General features: G+C 35.7%; 2 protein-coding genes and 1 long non-coding RNA gene across 9 annotated transcripts in view; 2 read left to right on the top strand and 1 right to left on the bottom strand.

Moving 5' to 3' along the window:
• LOC147872729 (RAC-gamma serine/threonine-protein kinase-like) overlaps nucleotides 1–10950 on the bottom strand; it is a 30181-nt gene extending 19231 nt beyond the window's left edge. For 2 of the 7 annotated variants that reach the window (XM_087355139.1, XM_087355133.1), the window contains exons 1-6: nucleotides 10578–10701; nucleotides 9264–9413; nucleotides 7764–8015; nucleotides 6125–6261; nucleotides 1423–1525; nucleotides 51–128 (exon numbers count right to left, since the gene is read on the bottom strand). In XM_087355139.1, the coding sequence (XP_087211265.1) occupies nucleotides 51–128; nucleotides 1423–1525; nucleotides 6125–6198 (255 nt within the window). In that variant the 5' untranslated portion in view covers nucleotides 6199–6261; nucleotides 7764–8015; nucleotides 9264–9413; nucleotides 10578–10701. The other 5 variants (XM_087355135.1, XM_087355134.1, XM_087355137.1 and 2 more) reach the window with 5 other exon arrangements.
• Nucleotides 10878–22036, top strand: LOC147872732 (uncharacterized). The gene is made up of 9 exons (XM_087355048.1): nucleotides 10878–10960; nucleotides 11990–12050; nucleotides 13554–13610; nucleotides 14471–14527; nucleotides 15032–15257; nucleotides 18738–18835; nucleotides 19238–19437; nucleotides 20040–20255; nucleotides 21947–22036. The coding sequence occupies exons 2-9, from the start codon at nucleotides 12005–12007 to the stop codon at nucleotides 22010–22012; spliced, it is 966 nt and encodes a 321-aa protein (XP_087211174.1). The 5' UTR covers nucleotides 10878–10960; nucleotides 11990–12004; the 3' UTR covers nucleotides 22013–22036.
• Nucleotides 22037–22937: 901 nt separating this feature from the next.
• LOC147872733 (uncharacterized) lies at nucleotides 22938–25067 on the top strand. Its single transcript, XR_015536881.1, has 2 exons — nucleotides 22938–24195; nucleotides 24410–25067. It is a non-coding gene; the product is annotated as an uncharacterized LOC147872733 (long non-coding RNA).

Here is a 25067-nt window from a genome sequence, read left to right on the forward strand (position 1 = left end):
TAAAACCAAGAGCTCGTTATTATAATACTGTTAATGTACAAGAAACTTACATAGCTGAAGCCTTCACCGATAAATATCTCTGGCACCACGTACTGACTTGTGACGTCCTGTGAATATGCACGATCACCCTGAAGATGGAAACAACAATTTGAGTAACTGTGACAGGAATTTGGGGCATAAAACAACTAGAAAGTGTCTGGTAACAGAAAACAAAACTGATCATGTCAAAAAGTGTTGACCACCAGTGGGCAAAGTCTTGAGCGACTTCCATCCACCTCCTGCATTCAGAATACATTTCTCTAACATCCGTCTTAATGCTACGATTCTTTTCCTTAATGATTTCTGACGCTGCCATTTTCCAAGAGATTTTCCCACTGATGCTCTGGAGCATTTCTTCTCTTCCCACACGCCCCACCCATCGTAAGTAAGATCCTTAACTGTGACCATACTCAGTAAGCTGTATGTACCACAAATTTTATCTTCATATAATATTTAATCTAAGGTGGCCAGGGTCCAACAAGTGAAGAAGAAGAAGATAATATTTAAACTAGGCCCTTGGATTATCTGTGTCAATATCCACTATTATACTTCATGTTTATCTCCTCAAATTCACAGGCCTTGTGACATCTTTTAGTTACACACACTGTGAAAATTGTGGTCAAATTTCAGTCACTTGAAGCCTGTCAAGTCTTTACAGGTCTCATACTTTGACACCCCTCAAATAAAGGGCACTCACTGCCTGATGGACAGCGGACCACATTGCGCTTACATTCACAGCCTACGTGTCCTTGTACGCAAACTGAATAAATGATAAGGTGGATACAATATTTTCCTCTTCAGAGCTGACAAACTTTGTATAGACCATAATCTGCGACAGCAATGTGGCCCTGAAGATCTACCAACATATTGTCAGGTTTTAGGTCTCGGCATATGACTCTTAACTGAAAGAAACAAATTACCTCTACTGAGGGGATAAAATATGGTATATCTTGCAGTCTTACTGCAGTAATGAGATACAGTTTCAGTATTTTCCTTTTCTGCTATATACCACCCAAACTAAGCTGTCACTGTTACTGATTAAATTGAATACCACGAACCCTAACCAATCAGATCTGTAGCTGTGATTATGAGTGAGGATCTACCATGTTGCTTATTTCCAGAAGGCTGGTATGAAGGTGTGTCAGATGTTAGGAAAAACTTCAGCTTTACCACCACCCCCCGCACAATATAATCTACTTTCAATTTTAATATTGTACACTAGTGTATCGATTCTTTATATGATAAGACACAAGAATACAATGATTGGTATGTAGTGAATAAATTACATATTGAATGAAACCAAAAAATTCTACCTTCAGGCTTTAAACTGCCTTGTTATAATATATTTTATTGCACAGAACTGCAGTTGGGCTGTTTGCCTACCTTATGCAGATAATCCATAGCGTCGATGATTTCTGCCAGGTACAATATCGTTTCATCATCTGGAAATGCTCCTCCCGACTCCAACAGTTGGGGACATAATGCTCTGGAACAACAGTAACGTAACTTAGTCCTCTGTTGAATATTCAGTTAGAAAACAGTGTTCCTGCCAAATAACGCTCTCCACAAGACTGAAGTTGCAAAAAGGCTCTAACATAAAATTCTGTCAAGACTTCGGCAATGTTGCTTGTGAAACACTAGAAATGATGCATTAGGTTTGCGGAGAAGATTCCCCACATTGCATTACCATGTTTAAATGGCATTCGAGATCCAAAGACGGAAGAAAATGTTTAGGGAAAATGACTGTAGTGAAAGTCATTTAACTGCCCAAGAAAAAGAGAACCAGGTGGACAATTCATGTGTCAGAAGAGCTGCATGACTGTTGACAAAAGTGCAGGATCTTCAAACACATGGAAATTGCCATGGAGTTTTAAGAGATTTTTGAACACGCATCGAGTTAATCAGCATGAGACGCCTTGAACGCAAAGTGAGTGGATGACAATCTGCAGTGATCTCACATTGACATCTGGTAACACCTTTCGCTCCCTCGGACCATCACTGTCATGGATGGGACTTTTCATCTCTTTCACTAACAGACAAAGCATGATCCACTGACCAGTAGTTCACCTCATTCACTGTGATAAAAACGTTACAGTGAGAGGTCAAAACAGAAAGTGATATCAGAAGTCTGAGTTTTGTGGTCCTGTGCACTACAAATTCATTCCAGATGCAAGTCTGAACAAGGAGAGATCAAACAAAAGTTGCACCAGCTGCAGGAGGGGACCAATGACTGGTGACATAAATCTGTTGCATGAGAACCCCTCTCAATTCTTCTGCAAAAATCGCTAGCTGAACACAATACTATCGTGTTATCACATCAATCTTAATCGCATGATCTCTCACCATCTGATGACTCTTTCCTCAAGAGAGAAAAACATTTGGGAGGATATCATTTCAACAGCAGGCAATAAGTTATTGCTGAAACTCAAGATGCTCTGTGTGACATCCAGCAATTCCAGAACTGCTTCCAGCAACTGTACCAATGGTGGCAAGAGTTTGTTCCAACTCACGGAGAGTTGTAAGGCTTGAGGTTCTCACAGCAGTGAGTATGAAGATATCCGTCTTCTGGGTTATTGCGCTGTGTAGTCTGGACGATGTTAACCAACGTTTCAGAGGTCATACTGCCTCCGTCATCAGGGCGATGATGACGGAGGCAGTATGACCTCTGAAACGTTGGTTAACATCGACGAGACTACACAGCGCAATAACCCAGAAGACGGATATCTTCTCACGGAGAGTTGTCTGAGAGCAGCTGTGTCTTGGTCAAGACCATCAATTTTTTACTGCATTACAAAGTATTCTTCTGCAAATTTTTAACGTCTAGCAAAACACTGTAATTCCTTTATAGTTTCCTGTCTACCTTCTTGTAAACTGGTTTGGTAATTCCTTTACAGGTGTCCTCTGATGGTCTGTTTTGTATTAAAATTTTGCTCCTGACCCAATATAACCAATGGGTCCTAACTCTTGTTACCGTGTTAATCACGTTAACAGATATTTTGTCATATCGTAATGCCATATTATTTCTCTTTTGTGTTATTGCTGTTTACAGATGTAACCTTTTCTGACATACTACAATTTTCTGTACTGTCCTCAACAATGCTTTGTAAGTTTAATAATTCCTCAAAGTATTCCATCCACATCTAAAGATACGCATCTTTCTGTCAAGGCCAACTTTTTTTGTTTAATGGACATTTTCATTCAGATTTTTATTCATATTATTCCTCAATACTGCATAAATTCTGTGTTTCTTTTGTAAGCTTTCCTTAAATTCATCACATATTTTTTCCCACATTCCGTATTTCTCAAACTTAATCACACATTCAACTGCTTTTAGACAACATTACTGTGCATAAAAACACACCACATCACCCTGAACAAAAACCCAATAATTATCACTTTTTGGTAACTAACTAACTAACTAGATGGCTTACCGAACCCGAAGGTTCATCACCGAATTAACCAAAGCCCTCCACCGGACCCTGTCCTGGGCCAACAAAATCCAGTTTCCTTCAACTCCTATCTCCCATAGATCCCGCCTGAGATTATCCTCCCATCTACGTCTAGGTCTCCCCAGCGGTCTCTTCCCTTCAGGTTTCCCAACCAGTACCCGGTGCACACCTCTTGTCCCATCCATGCGCGCTACATGTCCCGCCCATCTCACTCTTCTCGACTTAATCACCCTCACAATACTGGGGGAGCAGTACAGATTTTTAAGCTCGTCATTGTGCAGTTTTCTCCACGCCCCATCGTCTTCCCTCTTAGGCCCAAATATCCTCCTCAACACCCGATTCTCAAACACCTGCAATCTGTGTTCCTCCCTCTGAGTGAGAGACCATGTTTCGCACCCATACAAAACAACAGGCAAGATTATTGTTTTGTATACTTTAATTTTCAGGTTCTTAGAAATCAGACGGGAAGACAAAATATTTTGGACTGAGAAGTAGCAAGCATTTCCGGAATTTAGTCTCCTCCTAACTTCCTCACAAGTATCATTTTGATTTGTTATTGTTGTTCCCAAATATTTGAACTTTGTAACCCTTTCAAAGGATTTATTAGCTACCCTAAGATAATTTTGCCCGCCTGTCTTCTGATGACGAGATACTAACATGTACTTAGTTTTTTCTGAATTTACTTCCAGCCCCACTTGTCTACCAGCCTCTAGTAAAACTTCTGCGTTCCTCTTTATTGTATTTATATCGTCCCCCAATAAATTAACATCATCAGCATATGCCAATAGCTGATGTGTCCCGTTCAATTGCAAACCCTCCTGCCTACCTTGGACCTTCCTGATGGCGTATTCTAGCGCAAAGTTAAAGAGCAAGGGAGACAAAGCATCTCCTTGTTTTAGACCGTTCTTGATGAGGAATGTCTCAGATACATATTTACCTACTCGAATTTTGCTGCAGGTTTCATTTAAGCACATTTTTATTAGACCCACTAGCTTCTTTGGTATACCAAATTCAATAAGAATATTATATAGCACTTCTCTCTTCACAGAGTCATAGGCTTTTTTGAAATCTATAAATAACTGATGTACAGTCCCACCGAACTCCCATTTTTTCTCTAGTATCTGACGAATGCAAAAGATCTGATCAATCGTTGATCTGTTTCGTCTGAACCCACACTGATGATCCCCAATAGTTTCATTCGCATATGGGGTTAATCTTGCCAAAAGAATGTAGGATAGAATTTTGTATGAGGTTGATAGCAGCGATATTCCTCGGTAATTACCACACTCAGTCTTGTCCCCCTTCTTATAAATAGGAATAATTATGGATTCCTTCCATTGATGTGGCATCTCTTCCTTATCCCAAATTAACTGAATAAGCTTATGGATCCTCATATGCAACCCTTTGCCACCTGCTTTAATTAATTCGGCCGGAATCTGATCAATTCCTGGAGATTTATAACTTTTCAACTTCCCAATGGCTAGTTCCACTTCATCTAAGCTAGGTTCTGGCACCAACAGTTCAGCTGTATGCATTTTAATCTGTCTAATATCACCAGTATTATGAACATTTAAGAGCTCGCTAAAGAAATTTTTCCACCTATTCACAATTTTTATTGGATCTGCAAGCAAATTGCCACTATCATCCTTTACCAAATTAGTCTGGGGTTGATATCCTTTCTTAAAGTTATTAATGCCTCTGTACAGGTCTCTGATGTTTTTTTCCTTATTATTTGTCTCAAGTTCAGCAATTTTGCCCTTCAGGTATTCCCTTTTCTTAGTCCTAAAGGTTCTACTAGCCTCACGTCTCACGTTACATAGATTATCCGCATTTGTTTTGTTTGGGTTCTGCAACCATTGAAATTTTGTTTGCTTCCTTCGATCTATTAATTTTGAACATTCTTCATCAAACCACGGTTTATTTTGCTTTCTCCTGTAGTATCCTAGTTTCTCTTTTGCTGAAATTTTGATGCAGTTTCTGACATTTTCCCACTCCCTGTTGATGTCCACACTTTCATTATCCTCATTTGTCTCTAAAATTTGAAACCTATTCGAAATTTCAACTTGATATTGTTCCTTTGCCTCTCCCTCACTTAATTTTTTCAAATCAAATCTTTCTGTGTCAAAATTTTGTTTAGTTCGTCTACTTACTGAAAGCCGCTCCCTCACTTTTGCTACCACCAGATGATGATCAGTGTCGCAATCTGCTCCTCTGAATGATCTCACATCAATTACATTTGTCTGCCTTCTCTTATCTACTAAAACATGATCTATTTGATTGTGTGTTCTGCCATCTGGGGAAGTCCAAGTGTATTTATGAACATCACGGTGTGGAAATTTTGTACTTTTTACAATTAAATCTTTTGACGTAGCAAAGGTCACTGCTCTGACGCCATTATCATTACTAAGTGCATGGAGACTCTCGCTGCCTAATCACTTTTTGGTAAGTGTTTAAAAAGAAAAACATATTTAATTTAGTACCAGATGCACCATTTCTCTGAAATCTTTGTCATTAAAATTCATGTGTTTGTCAGAATTATCAAGGAACATGTCTCACCACGACCATGAGGTACTGAAATAAAAATGGAGCATACAACATGACATGTAGCTAGGATGGGGGTCACAAGAAATGCTTACAGAATTGTGGTAAAGAAATGTGATGACCAACAAATGCTGCATCTCAGAGGCTGATGGAAGTAGCCACAAACCATGTCCAATGGCAGCCTTTGTAATCTGCAGTACCAAGTCCTTCACTTCTGGTACCAGAGTGTCAGCTGACCATGCAATGGAATAAAACACTACTAAATCATAAATCCCAGAGGTAAAGACTGTCCAGCTGCCCTCATGTACAGGGTTTAAACCCCTCTTCCAGAAGGACACATATAAGGTTAATCACCACACGACGACGTATGGGGGATGGAGGTACAGCTTTATGCTCTTACCACTTGGGGAAGAGCATAAGATACTGATTGATTCTATAGTACGGTAAATTAACCCCAGGGTCAGCCTGAATGTGATGACAAACAGAAAATTCCCTTCAAACCTTGCATACCGCATAGAGCATTGGAATATAAAAAATAAACATACAAACAAAACTGTTTAAATTATAAAGGACACTAATGCTAAACGTGTATCCACTTCAAGAGGTCATCATCAGTGGCAAAAAAGGGGAATTAATTCATATAATATGATCAAAAGAATACGGATCTAAACAGAACAGAACTCCAGTGCAGCAAAGAGAAATACATTTAAAATTATGCAACTTGATCAAAACATCTCTGATGTATGAGTTTTCCTTTGCCACATACAAAAAGACTGGAAAGGTGCAGACCCCACTGAGTTTCTGAGTTCATTCTCTGCACCTTGGCTTCCTGAATGTCCTAGCAATGGTTTGATATCTTTTTATTTTGTTTTCATATTTTATTCTACTAAATGTTCATATTCATACTATGACATCTTCCACATCCATGGCTTGAACTGTGAGGGATCTATAGAATGTAAATACATTCTAATGATATACTCACTATGTTCAGACAGCATTCCAGTGAAGTCAATTAACAATTTAGTCTTGTAGTCATTACTCTGATAACAACATTCCAAAATTAATATTTAACCTTTTAAAGCTGTGTGTGCCACCATCTTTAATGTTTGGTAATTCTGAATTTTACCACAGAATATATTTATAGGTTTCATATTATTCTCAAATTACACACCAATTATTTCCATAAACAGCATCAACAACAGATCTTTCGTTATGGATTGTTTTCTTAGCAGTAGCAACTGAATTTTTAATTATTAATTAGATTAACTTCAAACCCAAAGGTTAATTATTGAGTTCAGTGCAAATAGTGAATTCAACCAAATACAGTTGCAACTGTCAGTTATACTCAGCTGCAATCATTATGCCTATGCACCATCTCCTATAATGCAATGTAGCTCAAGAGTTGGTGGTCTTGTCTCATGCAGAGATGATCATATGATCAAAACCAACTCAGGTCAAATGCTTTCATCATCACTTGCAACTGTAAGTATGTTACACACACACTATGTGAAATTCGTCAAACATAACCTCAAAGTCTTATATTCACACCATGTCTGTAACTGTTGACTTACAAAGTATTTCATGTGATTTTTAGGTACATTTAAAATCAATCTCTGTACAGAATTTCACATGTCAAGCTATAAAGGCTCATTAGTTATCACAGTCAAACTTAAATCTCAAGACAATATTTATAAAACTGTCATGTTGTTGCTTCACATTCCACAGAAAAATTACCTGAACAAAACAATGATGATGTTCTTCTGGGTTGAGATCCCAGGTGGACCTAAAGGTGTCTATCTACGAGTCCTCATGGCTTCAAAACTCAAAAGGACAATATTGCCATCTTCATGAGATCCTCAAATTTCACACACCTTAACAAAAGTTGCATATTTTATTATCTCCTGCTATCATTTCAGGGCCGTACATTCAGTAGTGCTGGAGTGGGTACCACCTTACTAGTCTGAGCATCCACCATATTGTTAGTACCTATTTCAGAAAATTAAACAGTACAAATTTGGGATTACCTTTAACGGCATAACATAATCAAACTTCACCAAAATAAACCCTGCAGTTCTTGATCTGAAACTTACAAAGTAAATGTGAACTTTATATTCGTGAGCCAAAGAATGCAATCAGCAGAGGTCATGTTCCACTAGCTCCCATTGGCACTGCCACTATTTGTATGTCAACAATCTACCCACAAGGCATGCCAACCTTCTCATCTTGGCTCCATTCCATAGCATCAATAAACTCCAAGGCTTTCCAGTTTACAGCTGTCACCCCGAAACATAACACATGAACAGAGTATGCCAAGAACATGAGTGATAGAAGAAGTTACATAGTGATCAGGATGGTCGTAAGGAGGACAAATGAGAATTTTTTTTACTGTCCTTCTAATTTGTATGACATTATGCACAAACACCATGCCACTTGTATGTTCTGAAGCTTTCATAGCAACTAAGCATAATAAACTCCTTGGGCTACCAGTGTAAGTTGGTTTAATGAATAACACACCAATGTTTGGAAAATAAGTGTACCCTGAGGATGAGGACATAGATCGTCCTTGAAACGCCGAGTCTTCTTCATTACCTTACATGGCTGGTAGCCTGAGAAGAATTTATTATACCATGCCATTCAATTGCATGATTAAAACTGTGTTATCAGTTTTTCTGTTAATGTAACCCTGCAAGAACCATTTTCCTTGTGAATCCACACTCCTATACAAACGTCTGAATACAAAACAAAATCTAAACAGACTGTGTAGATTTCTGATGACAATGCATTATAATACGTAAAATTATTATTTTGCACTTTGTCCATCATTAAATTATGAAGTAATAAAACTACAACATTTTGAAATCTGGACTCTGCTTCTGTCTTCAGGTACAAAAGGGGAAGAGGGCAGAAATCCTACCTGTTGGCCCCTTGGTTGAGCTAGCCTCAGACCTAGTCCAGACTAATTAGATGGGAATTCTACCTTCTCCTTCTTTACAGGAAGATGGAAGCAAAATTCAGCTTATAAAACAGTTTTATTATTTTATGAAACAGATACTACACAAAGTGCACTATCGCCAACAACCTTCAGACTTTTATTAGATTTTATGTTTTGTATTCAAACCATTTAATAGCCAAGTGAATTCACAAGAAAAATGGTTCTTATAGGATTACACAAATAAAAAAAAAGTAATTTAATGCAGATGAAAGAAAAGACTGTCCTAAATTAATGTTACATACCTCAGTCACTCAGCAGTTTAGCCACAGTCATTTGCCCTGTCTGGCGTGTGACACACCCAGAGCACGCATTTGCTTCAACTGCTAACGCAACACCGAATACATGAGTCATGATAGACAAGATGACAATGACAGGGCCTGTGGCAAGCCATCCTGTAACATGCAGACAACATATCAGCATTTCAGAACTCTAAACTTCCATTATACTTCGGGTCCTCATTCCTTTTGTTGATCTACATGTCTGCTATAAGATATGTGAGGTTTTCACAGCAATGTGAGATCGGATGGTGGCCTTCTGGACTACAACATGTAGTATTATAGGTGGTTACCACCGTTTCAATGGAACGTACTGCCTCCATCTTCACATTACTAAAAAACAATGGCAACGTGACTGCATAGTGTCATAATACAGAAGACCACAATCTGTACATGTAAATGTGTATCCTAACATTACCACATTTTCTCAAATACCCCAACACTTCTTTCTAGTACTAATATAAATACAAACACATAACAGTTATTTACAGATTTTTGAAACTACAGCAGTACAGCAAAATAATGATGATGAGAAACCATCATCATTGTTACTTACATGTATTTATATATTCTTCTACTGAGTACGAGTAAGATAATCTTTTAATGCTGGCTTTAACATTCTTATATCAGTATATAGTTTTGAAATGAAAAACAATACAAGCAATGGATGGTTGACTTTCTGAAAGCATAAATTCACACCAAGTGAAAATGAACTGGCTCAACACTCAACAGTTTTACATGCTGATAAACAGTGCTGCCGTATTAACTTGAAAAAGAGTTTTAAGAAGTTGATGTCACAGAGGAAGACCACTCATGGGACAGGAATCCTAACCCTGTCAACGTAGTTGATGATGGAAGCAGTGGGGAACAGTAATTGTAAGTATACTTCTTAAGGAATATTTGAGCAGCAAGACATTAACATACACCATTTTTTGTTGCGGGATAAATGTGAAATGGAAAGGGTCTGACTAGGAGTGTGCCACCAGCCCACTAAAATTGTAGCAATTTGTGATGTTTTCTCTTCTCCATTCCATTCAAGATTTATCGTTTGCTTGGAGGTGGCTTATCAGTTAGTAGCTTACCTGCTACACCATCTGATCACGTTTGCATGCAATGACAATATGTATAAATACCCTGATGAACATATGAAAGTTTCTCTCTGGAGATATGTAATTCTCTTTCACACGAGATTGGAAACAACCATTAACAATTTCGGGTCAACATTTTAATAGACTGTCATATGGAGCGCAAGTGTATTATATAAATTAAATCTATTATTACCTATAAATTAACCATCGAGACTGGTTTAAATCGTATTTCTACGAGTGTTTAGACATCTATCGGACACAGCTTCACTTAAATGCTTCAGTATCGCTGTGATTGCTGTGACGTCAAAATTGAAAGATCTTTTTCGTACATTGCAGATACCGTAACTGTTGTTCTAAATCTTATCATCACAAAAATTCTAATGTAAGTTCACATATAATATCAATTTAAATTATATTTTATATAAATTAATTACCGAGAATATTTTAAATAGTTTTTTATGCAAATACGCATTCATTGGACATAGCACTCACGTGATATTTGGTATCGCTGTGATTGGTGTGACGTCACAAGAGAATTTAACGGCCATCGTACGAGAAATCTTTTTAGCACGACCTGTGAGTACTCTTTCATTTTCTGAAAAATACTTGTAATTTTAAGCACAATATCCCTTATTACGGTAACATTAATCATTCAGTTATAAATGTATAATAAACTAATTGCAGAAAAATGGAAGGTTTCGTGTTATTTGCAAGTACGAAACATTAAAGGTGATGCAACTGTTTAAAAATTTTACCATCACAATAATTCCAATTTAAAGAGGCATCTAATATTAACTGAAAACGTGTGAAATGTACTCCGACATAAAATACGTAGAACCAAATATAAGGTATTCATATCCAACATTAATATAGATTAAAATTAATGCAATACAATGTTAATAAAAGTATTTTAGCATTAAATTAAAACACATTGTAGGCCTGTAAAATAAATTCTAAGTTTTGAGGGTATGTTCTTGCTTGTAATGAGGACATTTTAATGTATTCAGATTTAACTTCATTAATTTCAAGACCATTTTTCTTCCCTCAGTTGCCAGTGCAGATAATAATTCTTTTAATGCTGGAACATTTCTTGCAACCAAGAAAATATCATCAACATTAGCTCAAATTTTTTTGGATTTCTAACAATATTTCATTTACCTTCAGTTCCTTATTATTTTTTCAGCTATAGCATAAGATCCTAAATAAATAAATAATTCAATTCTATATATGCTGTGAAAAGCTTGCCAGAGATCAATAAATAACACAGGCACATCTGTGTTATATTCAAAGCATTTTCCCACTGTTTGCCTCATCACAAGTATTTGGCCATGATGCTTCTAAAGGGTCAAAGTGCACATCAGTAAACCCCTCTACCACTACAATTAAATTATTCATTTAGGCAAACTCAACTAATGGATTAACCAGTTTCATTATGTATAGTGTATTTACCTGCAACTTGTGGTACAAATTTAATAATTCTCATTTAATTTGATCCCAAGTAGTTATGGTGTTGCCTAGTGAATTCACTAAACTGTCATTTTTTTAGATACAGAAAATAATGTTGGCTGAATTTAATCCTTGATTGTTCTGTTTCTGTGTCCATAGTTACCAAGTATAAACATGGAGGAGTTTGATATGTTCATCAATGGCATCCTGTTCGACAAAGGTAACACCTCTCTCCTCCCAAAAAAGTAACTTGAATTGAGTAAAGATTTTGATGTGTTTCCTCTGCTGTCATTTCCAGATTTTAACTTTGCTGTCATCAAAACAGCAATTATTCAAAATGTGTTATTATTTGGGCTCATCTTTAGGACATCTTGGATTATTTGACAAATTTGTGCCTTCAGTACAAAAATTCATCAAAATCAGTCCATTAGTTTTCAAGTCATAAAATGACAGCATGAGTCAACCTTGTACTCCATTTATCTCTACAGCTTCTGCTAATAACATTTTTGCATCATTGAATGTCTACTTGGCAATTTGTGTTCAACATATTGCATAAGAAATAATTTTGTTCCTGTAAGATACTGCCAATTTTTTAAAAAAGAATTTGAATGCGCAGAAAAGTTTGAAATATCCCTAAAAACAAATTTAATCATAATCCGTTCAGGTGTTCCGAGTTCGTTGCAAAAACAAAGTCATCACAAAACAGTTTTACATTGTCAGTGGTTGGTCAAGCTTGAAGGCAATTTTACAATAAAGTAAACTTGCGTATGGCCTCTTCCTAATATAGCCTACGTATTATTTTATTTTTCAGGCCTATTTACATTTCAAACAAGCTTTGTGTGGTCAGCTTCCAATTTAATTCAGGTGTTATTGTTAGATTGAGCCAATAATGACAATTATTAAAACATCTCCCAAATTTGGTCTCTTTTCCCAGAAGACCTAATAATACTGTAAAGAATACGACAGAATTACTCAAAAGGAGGCTGCATTAAAATGGTTTCATTTATGCAAGGCATGTGCATAAAATATGTTGTAAATCTCGTAGACATCAGTGGAAATGTCCATTGCAGTTGCACTCACAAGATGTTGAGATGAAAATGCATATCAATGTTTCCTTTTAGAATTTATTTAAAGTAATGAATTTTCATGTCTGTCCTTACAAACATCTTTACAAGCACATACATAAATAAATTATTTATTTACTTAAATATTCAAAGTGACCACCTTCCGCCTTGATACAACTTTATGACTTGGGATGACCATTGTGTCTTGGATTCTGCACCATTCTGTGTGCTTACTACCATTTATTTCCTCAAAATCAGTCACTCCAATGCAAATATTTCATAAAACAGACCATGTGTAAGTAAGCTTATTTTACAGAGAGCTACAATTATATAGAAGACTTGTTTTCATCCTATATACATAAGCCAATTCCCAGAATAGTTTTGGGGCTCTTACCTCCATAATGTGACCTCAAATTAAAATGAGTTGATATTGCATAAGTATAATAAAAGTACCATTTATGGATAACCATTTCCACTAGTTTAATTATATACAGTGTATATACCTGCAACTAACAGTAAAAATTTAATGATTCTCAGTTAATTTGATACCCAGTTGTTGTGGTTTTGCCTAGTGAATTTACTAAACTGTCTTTTTTAGATACAGAAAAAAGAATGTAGGCTGAATTTAATCCTTGACTCTATTCTGTTTGTTTTTCCAGAACCAACTAGGACAGACGAGTTGGATGCATATATAAACTGCATCTTAGATGAAAAAGGTAAGACCTCTCTCCTCCCAAGAAAGTAACTTGAAGTGAGTAACGATTTTGGCATGTTTCCTCTGCTGTCATTTTCAGACCCCTATGCAGATATTTCATAAAACAGACCGTGGGAAAGTAAGCCTATTATACTTCCAGCTACAATAATACTCAAGACTGTTTTCTCATCCTATATACACAAGACTCTGACAGAAAGTTGATTCGTAAGTTATTACGTAAAATTTCATTTATCTCGTAGGTCAAATTTCTTCCAAGAAACTAAAACATGATGCATGGGTGGAAAATATTAGCTATTCCTGTTGCTGGGGGGCTATTACTTGCATCAAATACAGCAAAACTAATATGTTAGTTGCTTTTGGACATAACTTATCAGATACGTAAGAGTTGAGGTTCTCACAGCGGTGAGTATGAAGATTTCCGTCTTCTGGGTTGTTGCGCTGAGTAGTCTGGTCGATGTTAATCAACGTTTCAGATGACGGAGGCAGTATGAACTCTGAAACGTTGGTTAACATCGACCAGACTACACAGCGCAACAACCCAGAAGACGGAAATATTCAACTTATCAGATAATTCAGAAAAATACTGAAATATAAAAATCTTGTTGAGATCCTTTATTACTCTACCTTTAAGTTATTTATTCTGAAAAACTTAATTAATGGATTACCATTTTCATTAGTTTCATTATATGTAGTGTATTTACCTGCAACTTGTGATACATATTTAATAATTCTCACTTTATTTGATGCCAAGTTGTTATGGTGTTGCCTTGAGATTTCACAAAACTCTGTAATTCTTTTAGATACAACAAAATAATGTGGGCTGAATATAATACTTGATTCTGTTCTGTTTTTGTGTTGCAGAGACAACACTAAAAGAGGAATTAGATGCGTTTGTGAATTGCATCTTAGATGACAAAGGTAAGATCTCTCTTTTCCCAAAAAAGTAACTTGAAGTGAGTAATGACTTTGGCGTGATTCCTCTGGTATCATTTTCAGATTTTAACTTTGCTGTCATATAAATAGCAATTATTCAAAATATTTTATAATTTCGGGCTCATCTTTAACACATTTTGGATTCTTCAACAAATTTGTGCCTTCAGTACAAAAGTTGATTAAAATCAGTCCATTGGTTTTCAAGTCATAAAATGACAGCATGAGTCAAACTTTGTACTCCATTTATCTCCTCAGTTTCTGGTAATAATATTCTTGCATCAGTGAATGTCTACTTGGCAATTTGTGTTCAATTTACTGCCTGAGAAACACTTTGATCCTGTAAAATATACATTATAGTTGCATAAGATGTTTGTAATTCTTCAGAGAAGAAAAAAGTTTGGAAACAGCCATGTTTCTTATACTGCTGATCATATTCTGAATCTTATAGTTTTAAAACTGTGTTATTTATGGATTCCACTATTCTTTCAGAAAATAAAGAGGACAACATGCACCAGGATTACCAACAGCACAGAATACAAGTTGAGCCGAAGAAACATCACCAACAGAAGAGAAATTTAGAACATGGAAAAGAAACACCAAAGTGTCCTCAGAGAGTCCGTAGACCACCAAATGCTTTCATCCTATACTCCAGTGAATGGCGGAAGAGAATGTCTCTGCAATACCCACATGAAAGTAACAATGAGATAAGCGTGAGGTAAGTTGCAATACAAGGTGTACTTTAGAACTATTACTTGTTAACAATTTAATGTGCAGAGCATTTGTGAACAACAAATTGTCTTCAAAGCCATTCAAATTCAGAAGACCTATTATTTGAAGTTTCCAGTGTGGTGTGGGTTTAGCTTTTGCTTTTGTGGTGATAGATGTCAACATTATTTCGCAAAATCTTTTATCTGAATTGCTATGCTACGATATGACAGGAAAACAATTTTAAAAGTTAAGATGATTGAAAAGATAACACAAATATAAATTAGGTATAGCTCAGTCAGTATAGTGACTAGCTACGGGCTGGACGACCGGGGTTCGATCTCCAACGGGGGCAGAGGATTTTTCCTCTAGCCTCTGCGTCCAGACCGGCTCTGGGGCCCACCCAGCCTCCTCTACAATGGGAACCGGGGGTAAAGCCGGCCGGGGCGTGATGCTGACCACTCACCCCCATCTAGTGCCGAGGTCAAGGAAGAGAGGAGCTATACCTCCACTCACCCCAAACGCCTACATTGCGTATAGTGGGACAAACTTTACTTTACTTTACATATTTTCATGATTTTATGTTACGTCCAACCTTGAATGTAATGATTTCTTCTAGGGCTACCAGCCATGTAAGGTGGTTTACTGGAGTAAACACTGACATTTCGAGAGAACAGAGCACCCTGAGGGTGGGGAGGATTAACGTTAAAAGGAACAGCTTTTGTATAATAACTGCAATATCGACCCTAACCATGAGTGCCACTTAATTCACTGTTACATTTGTAGTCTGATACGTTACAGGAACATTGGACAATGGAGAGCTGCTTCATTGACTTTTGTGAAATGCAGTAAACATTTTCATGTTTTTATTAATCATCTTCATTTACAGAGGCAGTAATGTTGTAAAAAAATGTTCTTCGGCTATCATAGTTGTCTTTTCTAAATCCAAATACATCAATAAAGAATTTCCTTATACTTCTCCTTAACATCTTCCTGGACTTCTCCATTAGGCACTTTTACATATGTGTTGGCAGCATCTTTGGACATGTCATATAGCTCTGCTCTTCCAAAAAGCCCAGTCCTTCCTCAGAAGCCAACATTTGCCCAATCACTCAAGAAATTCCAAACATTTTATAGAACCTGAAGGTTGATTACCATGTTTGCAAGGGTGTGCCACTGGTTGGTATCTTGAGCCAGATGAATCCAGTCTAGATCTTCTGGTTGTCTCTTTCCATTTGGTTTGCCTACCAGACTCCTTGTCTTAAATGGGGCTAGATGCCCTGCCCATCTCTTGTGTAACTTTTTCCAGCCTAGCATTCATTCTGTTTCTGTCCAAATATTCTCAGCCACTGTTATCATACATCCTCAGTCCACATTCCTCCCTTAGTGTTATAGATCAACCTTCACACCAATAAAGAAACTGTGTGAAATCAAGGTTTTGAAGTAAAAGGAACCTACTTTTAGGTTATGTTAGGGTCCGGCCGTCAGCACTCCCTCTGCGGGAAAGGAAAGTACCTCCCAAGATGGCTTCCTGCAGAGTGGCCAACGTCGGAAAATCAAAGCACACATATGGCGTATATATTTAGCTTTCAGGTAGATGTGAGGACATTTGTGCCGAGTGTAGTACTCAAATTGCTCGATAGGTGTGGAGTGTGTTTTTGTGCCGCTAATAGTTGAGTAGATTTAATTTTATGGAACTGCTAGTGCAGTGTAAAGGCGGCGACGGTAGAAATCTATTGATATGTTTTTGGACCTTGGGTGCGTCTTTCCAACCAACCATTTTATGTATTTACCAGGACCCAAGAAGTCTTGACGGTAAAAACCGATGTTTTTGCGAATTTTGTGCCTAATGAATATTTGGGGAACCATTTTCGTCACTTGTGAAAATCTTACGCATAATAAAACGGGGGATTTAAATATCCATAGTAAAATTATTGTCTCAGGATTACAGAGTTTAAAAAACTGCACCCTACCCACGAGATCATTCTGTTCAGTAATCCAGTCTGCAGTGACTACATTGACATCATTCAGCGTTCTAGCTTTAGGTTAAATAGCACGCAATTATTGCTCTGGTATACGGACAAATGTCCTGAGTACACACACCAAAGCTCATTTACGTGGAGTTTAAATTACATCACGTGTGAATTGTATTTTATCGCAAATTTGTCGTCTTCAAGACAAGATGTCTGCAGTACAAAGCAAAGCCATTCCTATGCACGATTTCTCTTTGGGCTGAGTTTCATCCACTTTCTTTTTAGTGCAAAATACAAATGCCGGATGACAACCTTCTCGTTCCTTTAAATTTAGACTTTGTGATGGCCATTATTCACACCCTCATTAGCAATAAAAGAAAAGGGGAGAAGTAAGTAAATACAAATGAACAAGACTTGTAGGTGCTCTGACGGACAACTAATGCGGTATTTTCTTTTATGATGCTGTGACAACTGTTGGTGTTATTGTCATGTTATTATTAATGATGGAAATGAGATATGTATGTACACAATCCATTCGTTTCCTCTGTAAACTCTGGTAGTTGCTATGAGATCATTAATACATAATGCACAACGCAGATAATCATTTACGGTTTAAACCCTTGAAATCGAAACTCGTCTGAATAATATTTACTGACTAAAACCGTAAACAGACTTTACAATTCTATATATCAGCTGGTAGATGTCGTTTAAGGAAACAATCCTTATTTACACCGAGAATCATGCAATCCCATAAATAAAAAGTTATTGATTATTAAAGCACTAATTATAGAATTTTTTGGTAAAATAAAACAACAAAAAACATGGCGACCGCATTAAACATTTGAACTTGCTTTGAGTCTCAAAGCGATAACTAGTGGACCGCTGGAGCTAAGAATATTTAATTTGGTTTCAAGCGAAATTATAAGAATAGCAGCAAATTACGTATGATCATCGATTATAAACATGGCACCGGTGCGATCGTGTAAAATTATGTGTGAGAATTTTCTCGTGTTCTGAACGCGTACTTAGAAATTTGTTCTACTCAAAGAGAGAAAAAGACAAATGCTGATAATTGTGATGATGTTAAACTATGAGCCCTAGTAATTAAAAAAAAAGGTTGAATCTTGTAAATTTCGACCCACAAACTCAGCACATTATATTAAAGGCTGGTTTGATTTTCATTGCTGGATTATAAATCTATATTTACTTAATTATAAACAGAACACATGATATACAGGACAGAAGTCTAGCAGAAAAGTAGAATTTATGAGACCTCCCGGAACAATTCTTTCAATGTAAGAATGCAAAAAATCTTAAGTGGGCAGAGAATGCATGGGGTTATTTCGAAATTGGATATCTAATTTCCCTTTGCTAAAAATGTTCTGATCGTCGAGAATAGGTGAAACATTTCGTTCGCTGTCATACGCCACTGCGTTTGCCTTTACCCAGCTGCAACCCCTGGACGTTCGTCCTGCAATCTGCCTGTGTTCTTACAAGTTCCCTTTTTGTATTTGCAGACTTGGCTGCATGTGGAGGGCCATTGACGTGGAGCAGAAGGAAAAGTATTATGAACGAGCCCGCCAGGCGGATGAAGATCACAGGAATAAATATCCCGGTAAGTAATTAATTTTCTTTCACTGGCAACAAGCAGCAGAAAATTCCAAAAAATATAGCCGAGAATTTTGAGAAACATCACCGATTTTGATTTATTTGGGATTGACTGCTAGCGATTTTAAGTAAGAGAACTTTTGACGAGTCTTTATTTTCTCCAAAACCTTTTCATCTACTTACGAGTCACGGCACCAGAACCCAGATATCGAGAAGTTATAATATTAAAATGGGATGAACATTTAATTTTGCGATTAGATATGATCAAAAGGCATTTTACTGTTCCTGTCTTTCTGTGTTGCATGAAGTATGAATGTCGCTGATTTTCCTCCTCTCACGTCAAACCACGCGATAAGAAGCAACCGTTTACGGAATGCTGTGACCTGAAAGTCATTCTTTCTGTTTTCAGATTACGTCTACATCCCTCAGGAGGCCCGCACGCAGAAGCTTCTTCGGGAGCAGGCCCGCAAGAAGAAATTGCGGCGAACAAGACGCCAGAAGGCGAAGCGACGCCTCAAGACGGCGCAGACCAACAGCGTCCGTCCCCTGCCTGCTGAAGACCATCGAAGAGGAGGAACAACAGGCACACGAGGTGACACTTCGTCAGAGGTAAGTCGTCGTCATTACACTTTGGACGAAGTCACTCGCCTGCCATCTGTCGCTTGCACGTGGAAAACAAACGAGTGTGGAATGTCAGTGGCGAAAAATGACTAGAGTAAACTCTCGATTATCGGGGTTGGTTGGGAAGTTTATCTTCCCTTGTTTGTAAGAACGCATTGCAGTTGAACTTATTTAGCAGAGTTCACTATTTAAATCACTAAAACTCTATTCTAAGTTTTAAACATTAATTGTATTTCTTTAAAAAGAAACTGGCTTTTGAAAGCAAAGATATGTTACAAATAGTTTATAAGGACGTTAAATATACACACGTCTCCATTTTTCTTGACCTACGAGAATTACGTCATTTCCTACTTGAGCACAGAAATCTCCTATAATTAAACTTTCATTCCTGTTAACCATTTCTGTTGGGTTTACATCAAAATCCTCTGTCACATTTTTATCAAATTCGAATTGGGAAGAGTGCATCTGCAAAATATCCACCAGTTAATTTCCATTGTAATATTATATCGCACGTTGTATCAATACTTTAAGTTACAGGAGTTTTGTTTCATGGGTTGCAGCCCACTAATCCACCATTTTCTGAATTTCAGGGACAAAACAAAATCAGCGACACGCAGTCGGCCACAGCAGGACTTACGGACTCTCTGAGCTTCCTTTGTGAAGTGGCCGGAGGGGCAAAGGACACAAATGTTCCTCTGCCAGATTTTGAGCAAGATTTTGGTTCAGCAGAAATTGACTGTTTCCCTAATGAAGGATTTTTCGGCGCCACTGAACAACCCGACTGCCAGGTGTCTACTAACAATGAGGTTAGTGTCAACTCTTCTTTGGATTTCAGCTATTACGTGGGCCCAACAGATCCCCACGCTTGAATCAATGATCATTTTCGAGTTCATTTCTTCATTATTAAGAAAAATCTTCATCCTGTTTGCATAATACATAAAAATGTGAAAAGGTTTCGCCTGCAAATGTTTGTTCAAAGAAGCCATTTTAAATGAGACAGTGGGACATATTTGTGTTGAATATCAGATTTGCCATTTGACGACATTAACTATCTCGTAAGCCAGTGACAGTCATCGAATGCCTTCGTCCTTTGGCCCCTTTAAGTTAACTGCACGCAAACTCCCCTTAGGGACGTCATGTACATGCATATATATGTTGCCAAGAGGCGAGTTGCTGTAGAGTTTGTCCTGGATTCATAAGCACTGAGATGATGAAGTAAAAATTCAGAGTCAGGAGTGACTTAAGTTCTAGAAGCTAAAATGTTTAAGACAATTTTGCAGGAAAATTTTACAAAAATAAGTGCCGTCGAGATAAGGCGGGGACTGGAGGTAAGGACATTTCACAATTCTAAAAGGAACAGTTTGCTGTCTCAGTTATGAAGAAGTCCATCATAAATCATAACCTTCCCATTTAAAATAAGTGATAATCAAAGCCCTAGTAATGTAACAGTTAAACATTTTCAGAGAAACTGAATTAATTAAATACTTTTAAAATAATATTTTTAGGGACCATTTCAAAACATTAACATTTGTAGTTGTATAATTAATAACACAAAATTGTTTATAGAACTGGCTTTGAAATGCTCCTCGTGAGCTTCATTTCAATACGTACTTTCACTTTCTAAGTCCCTGTTGAAAAGATGAAATACAAATTGAAGAACTCTGGATTTTGAATCGTTTGGTAGCAATCTCAAAGGACGCAAGGAACATTTATCCAACGGAATTATCTGGAATGTAAGATAACTAACCCTGAACATCTAGAAAAGTAAAAGTCAGAAGAAAATATTAAGGCACTGCACAGAGTTTTGAGCTGATTCACGAACGTGTTTTATTTCAAATATAAATTATCCAAATTAAACTCGCTTAAAGTTTCTGTATCCACATCTAGAAATACGTATCACAGAATAGAAGAATCTGGCACGGTGTGAGGTATAAGGCAGTACTTGCCCAATTATCACACAGAACTAATTACACGCTCACAATTAATTATCACCACAGGAAACGCCCACCACACAATTACTGACTTGCCTCTCATTTAAATGTAGTGCCTGGATAGTGCCACGAAGGCATACTATGAGCATGAAGTTCTCTTTGTAATTTTTATATTCTTGCATTTGACGTATTTCCAGCCCTCCCTCCGACTCATAAATTCCGTGCAGATGAAAATCACACGACATAAAAGTTACGACACCAGGTAAGGTTATGACAGGTAGATGGAACAGTGGGTCAAACAGAAGTCACCCCAAAAAATGCTGAATCAGGTTGAAGCCTGTAATTTACATAGATAGTACTTAAAGAGTTAAATTGTTTTCACTTAAATATTTAAATTATTTTTAGAAAATAAGTTAAATACTTTATTTGTTAAATTGTTTTTAGCTCACGCATTATATATTTAAGAATAAAAAAAATATGTTCATAAATTTTGCTGCAAGTGTCTCCATACTTGTTGCTAATAATTCCAGTTCCTGTTCTTATACAAATGTTTATTTCCTTTCCAGATACCGGAAATGGGCGACGTGGAGTTTGCTTCCTTCATTAAAGAGATAATGAATCTGCCCCTTTAGTTATGTAGTTTGTATTTAAAAGATTAAATAGGTTTAGTTAAATAGATGAATTCCTTTAGTTAAGTAGTTACTTTGTTTTATTTAAACAGTTAAAGTTTTATTTAAACAGTTAAAGTTTTATTTAAACAGTTAAAGTTTTATTTAAACAGTTAAAGTTCACATATTGTATATTTAAGAATAAAAATAACAAAACGTAATTGTAGTTCCTGTTCTTATACAAATGTTTATTTCCTTTGCAGAATCCAGAAATGGACGACATGGTGTTTGCGTCCTTCATTGAAGAAATAATGAATCTGCCCCTTTAGTTACGTAGTTTGTAATTAAAAGGTTAAATAGGTTTAGTTAAATAGAAGAATTCCTTTAGTTAAGTAATTACTTTGTTTTATTTAAACAGTTAAAGTTTTATTTAAACAGTTAAAGTTTTATTTAAACAGTTAAAGTTTTATTTAAACAGTTAAAGTTCACACATTGTATATTTAAGAATAAAAATAACAAAATGTAATTGCTGTTCCTGTTCTGATACAAATGTTTATTTCCTTTGCAGAATCCAGAAATGGGTGACGTGGTGTTTGCGTCCTTCATTGAAGAAATAATGGTTCTGCCCCTTTAGTTACGTAGTTTGTATTTAAAAGCTAAATAGGTTTAGTTAAATAGATGAATTCCTTTAGATAAGTAGTTACTTTGTTTTATTTAAACAGTTCAAGTTCACACATTGTATATTTAAGAATAAAAATAACAAAATGTAATTGTAGTTCCTGTTCTGATACAAATGTTTATTTCCTTTGCAGAATCCAGAAATGGGTGACGTGGTGTTTGCGTCCTTCATTGAAGAAATAATGGTTCTGCCCCTTTAGTTACGTAGTTTGTATTTAAAAGCTAAATAGGTTTAGTTAAATAGATGAATTCCTTTAGATAAGTAGTTACTTTGTTTTATTTAAACAGTTAAAGTTTTATTTAAACAGTTAAAGTTCACATATTGTATATTTAAGAATAAAAATAACAAAATGTAATTGTAGTTCCTGTTCTGATACAAATGTTTATTTCCTTTGCAGAATCCAGAAATGGGTGACGTGGTGTTTGCGTCCTTCATTGAAGAAATAATGGTTCTGCCCCTTTAGTTACATAGTTTGTAATTAAAAGGTTAAATAGGTTTAGTTAAATAGATGAATTCCTTTAGATAAGTAGTTACTTTGTTTTATTTAAACAGTTAAAGTTTTATTTAAACAGTTCAAGTTCACATATTGTATATTTAAGAATAAAAATAACAAAATGTAATTGTAGTTCCTGTTCTGATACAAATGTTTATTTCCTTTGCAGAATCCAGAAATGGACGACGTGGTGTTTGCGTCCTTCATTGAAGAAATAATGAATCTGCCCCTTTAGTTACGTAGTTTGTAATTAAAAGGTTAAATAGGTTTAGTTAAATAGATGAATTCCTTTAGATAAGTAGTTACTTTGTTTTATTTAAACAGTTAAAGTTTTATTTAAACAGTTAAAGTTTTATTTAAACAGTTAAAGTTCACATATTGTATATTTAAGAATAAAAATAACAAAACGTAATTGTAGTTCCTGTTCTGATACAAATGTTTATTTCCTTTGCAGAATCCAGAAATGGGTGACGTGGTGTTTGCGTCCTTCATTGAAGAAATAATGGTTCTGCCCCTTTAGTTACATAGTTTGTAATTAAAAGGTTAAATAGGTTTAGTTAAATAGATGAATTGCTTTAGATAAGTAGTTACTTTGTTTTATTTAAACATTTAAACTTTTATTTAAACAGTTCAAGTTCACATATTGTATATTTAAGAATAAAAATAACAAAATGTAATTGTAGTTCCTGTTCTGATACAAATGTTTATTTCCTTTGCAGAATCCAGAAATGGACGACGTGGTGTTTGCGTCCTTCATTGAAGAGATAATGAATCTGCCCCTTTAGTTACGTAGTTTGTATTTAAAAGATTAAATAGGTTTAGTTAAATAGATGAATTCCTTTAGTTAGATAGTTACTTTGTTTTATTTAAACAGTTAAAGTTTTATTTAAACAGTTAAAGTTCACATATTGTATATTTAAGAATAAAAATAACAAAACGTAATTGTAGTTCCTGTTCTGATACAAATGTTTATTTCCTTTGCAGAATCCAGAAATGGGTGACGTGGTGTTTGCGTCCTTCATTGAAGAAATAATGGTTCTGCCCCTTTAGTTACATAGTTTGTAATTAAAAGGTTAAATAGGTTTAGTTAAATAGATGAATTGCTTTAGATAAGTAGTTACTTTGTTTTATTTAAACATTTAAAGTTTTATTTAAACAGTTCAAGTTCACATATTGTATATTTAAGAATAAAAATAACAAAATGTAATTGTAGTTCCTGTTCTGATACAAATGTTTATTTCCTTTGCAGAATCCAGAAATGGACGACGTGGTGTTTGCGTCCTTCATTGAAGAGATAATGAATCTGCCCCTTTAGTTACGTAGTTTGTATTTAAAAGATTAAATAGGTTTAGTTAAATAGATGAATTCCTTTAGTTAGATAGTTACTTTGTTTTATTTAAACAGTTAAAGTTTTATTTAAACAGTTAAAGTTCACATATTGTATATTTAAGAATAAAAATAACAAAACGTAATTGTAGTTCCTGTTCTGATACAAATGTTTATTTCCTTTGCAGACTCCAGGACTGGACGACGTGGTGTTTGCATCGTTAATACAGCACATCATGAATCTGCCCAATTTAGTATAGTTTGAGCATTTTTAGACAAAAAGTTAAATAGTTAAATTGTTTAATGAAAACGTTAAATTGTTTTAGTTAAATATTGTATTTTAATTAAATTGCTTTTAATTAAATTGTATTTAGTTCAATTGATTATATTTTAGTTAAATAGTTTAATTGTCTTAGTGAAAAAGTTAAATTGTATTACATAAATAGTGTTTTTCATTAAATTGCTTTTAATTAAATTGTTTTTAATTTAGTTGTGTAGTCTTTTGTTAAATAGTTGAATTGTTTCCATTTAAATATGAATTATATATTTAAGAATATTAAATAAAAAACATGTTTATAAAC

Source organism: Zootermopsis nevadensis, unplaced genomic scaffold (genome assembly GCF_977971745.1).
Source record: "Zootermopsis nevadensis isolate Lab colony 2312 unplaced genomic scaffold, Znev_1.0 Znev_ptg000024l, whole genome shotgun sequence".
In the NCBI taxonomy this organism is placed as follows: Eukaryota; Metazoa; Arthropoda; class Insecta; order Blattodea; family Termopsidae; genus Zootermopsis; species Zootermopsis nevadensis.

Excerpts from the sequence above, each read along its gene's own strand:
- LOC147872732 (XM_087355048.1), top strand. The coding sequence starts at position 12,005 with ATGGAGGAGTTTGATATGTTCATCAATGGCATCCTGTTCGACAAAG. Across the intron at positions 14,528-15,031 it reads TTGCATCTTAGATGACAAAG|AAAATAAAGAGGACAACATG; the intron begins GTAAGATCTCTC and ends CTATTCTTTCAG. Across the intron at positions 19,438-20,039 it reads GAGGTGACACTTCGTCAGAG|GGACAAAACAAAATCAGCGA; the intron begins GTAAGTCGTCGT and ends TCTGAATTTCAG.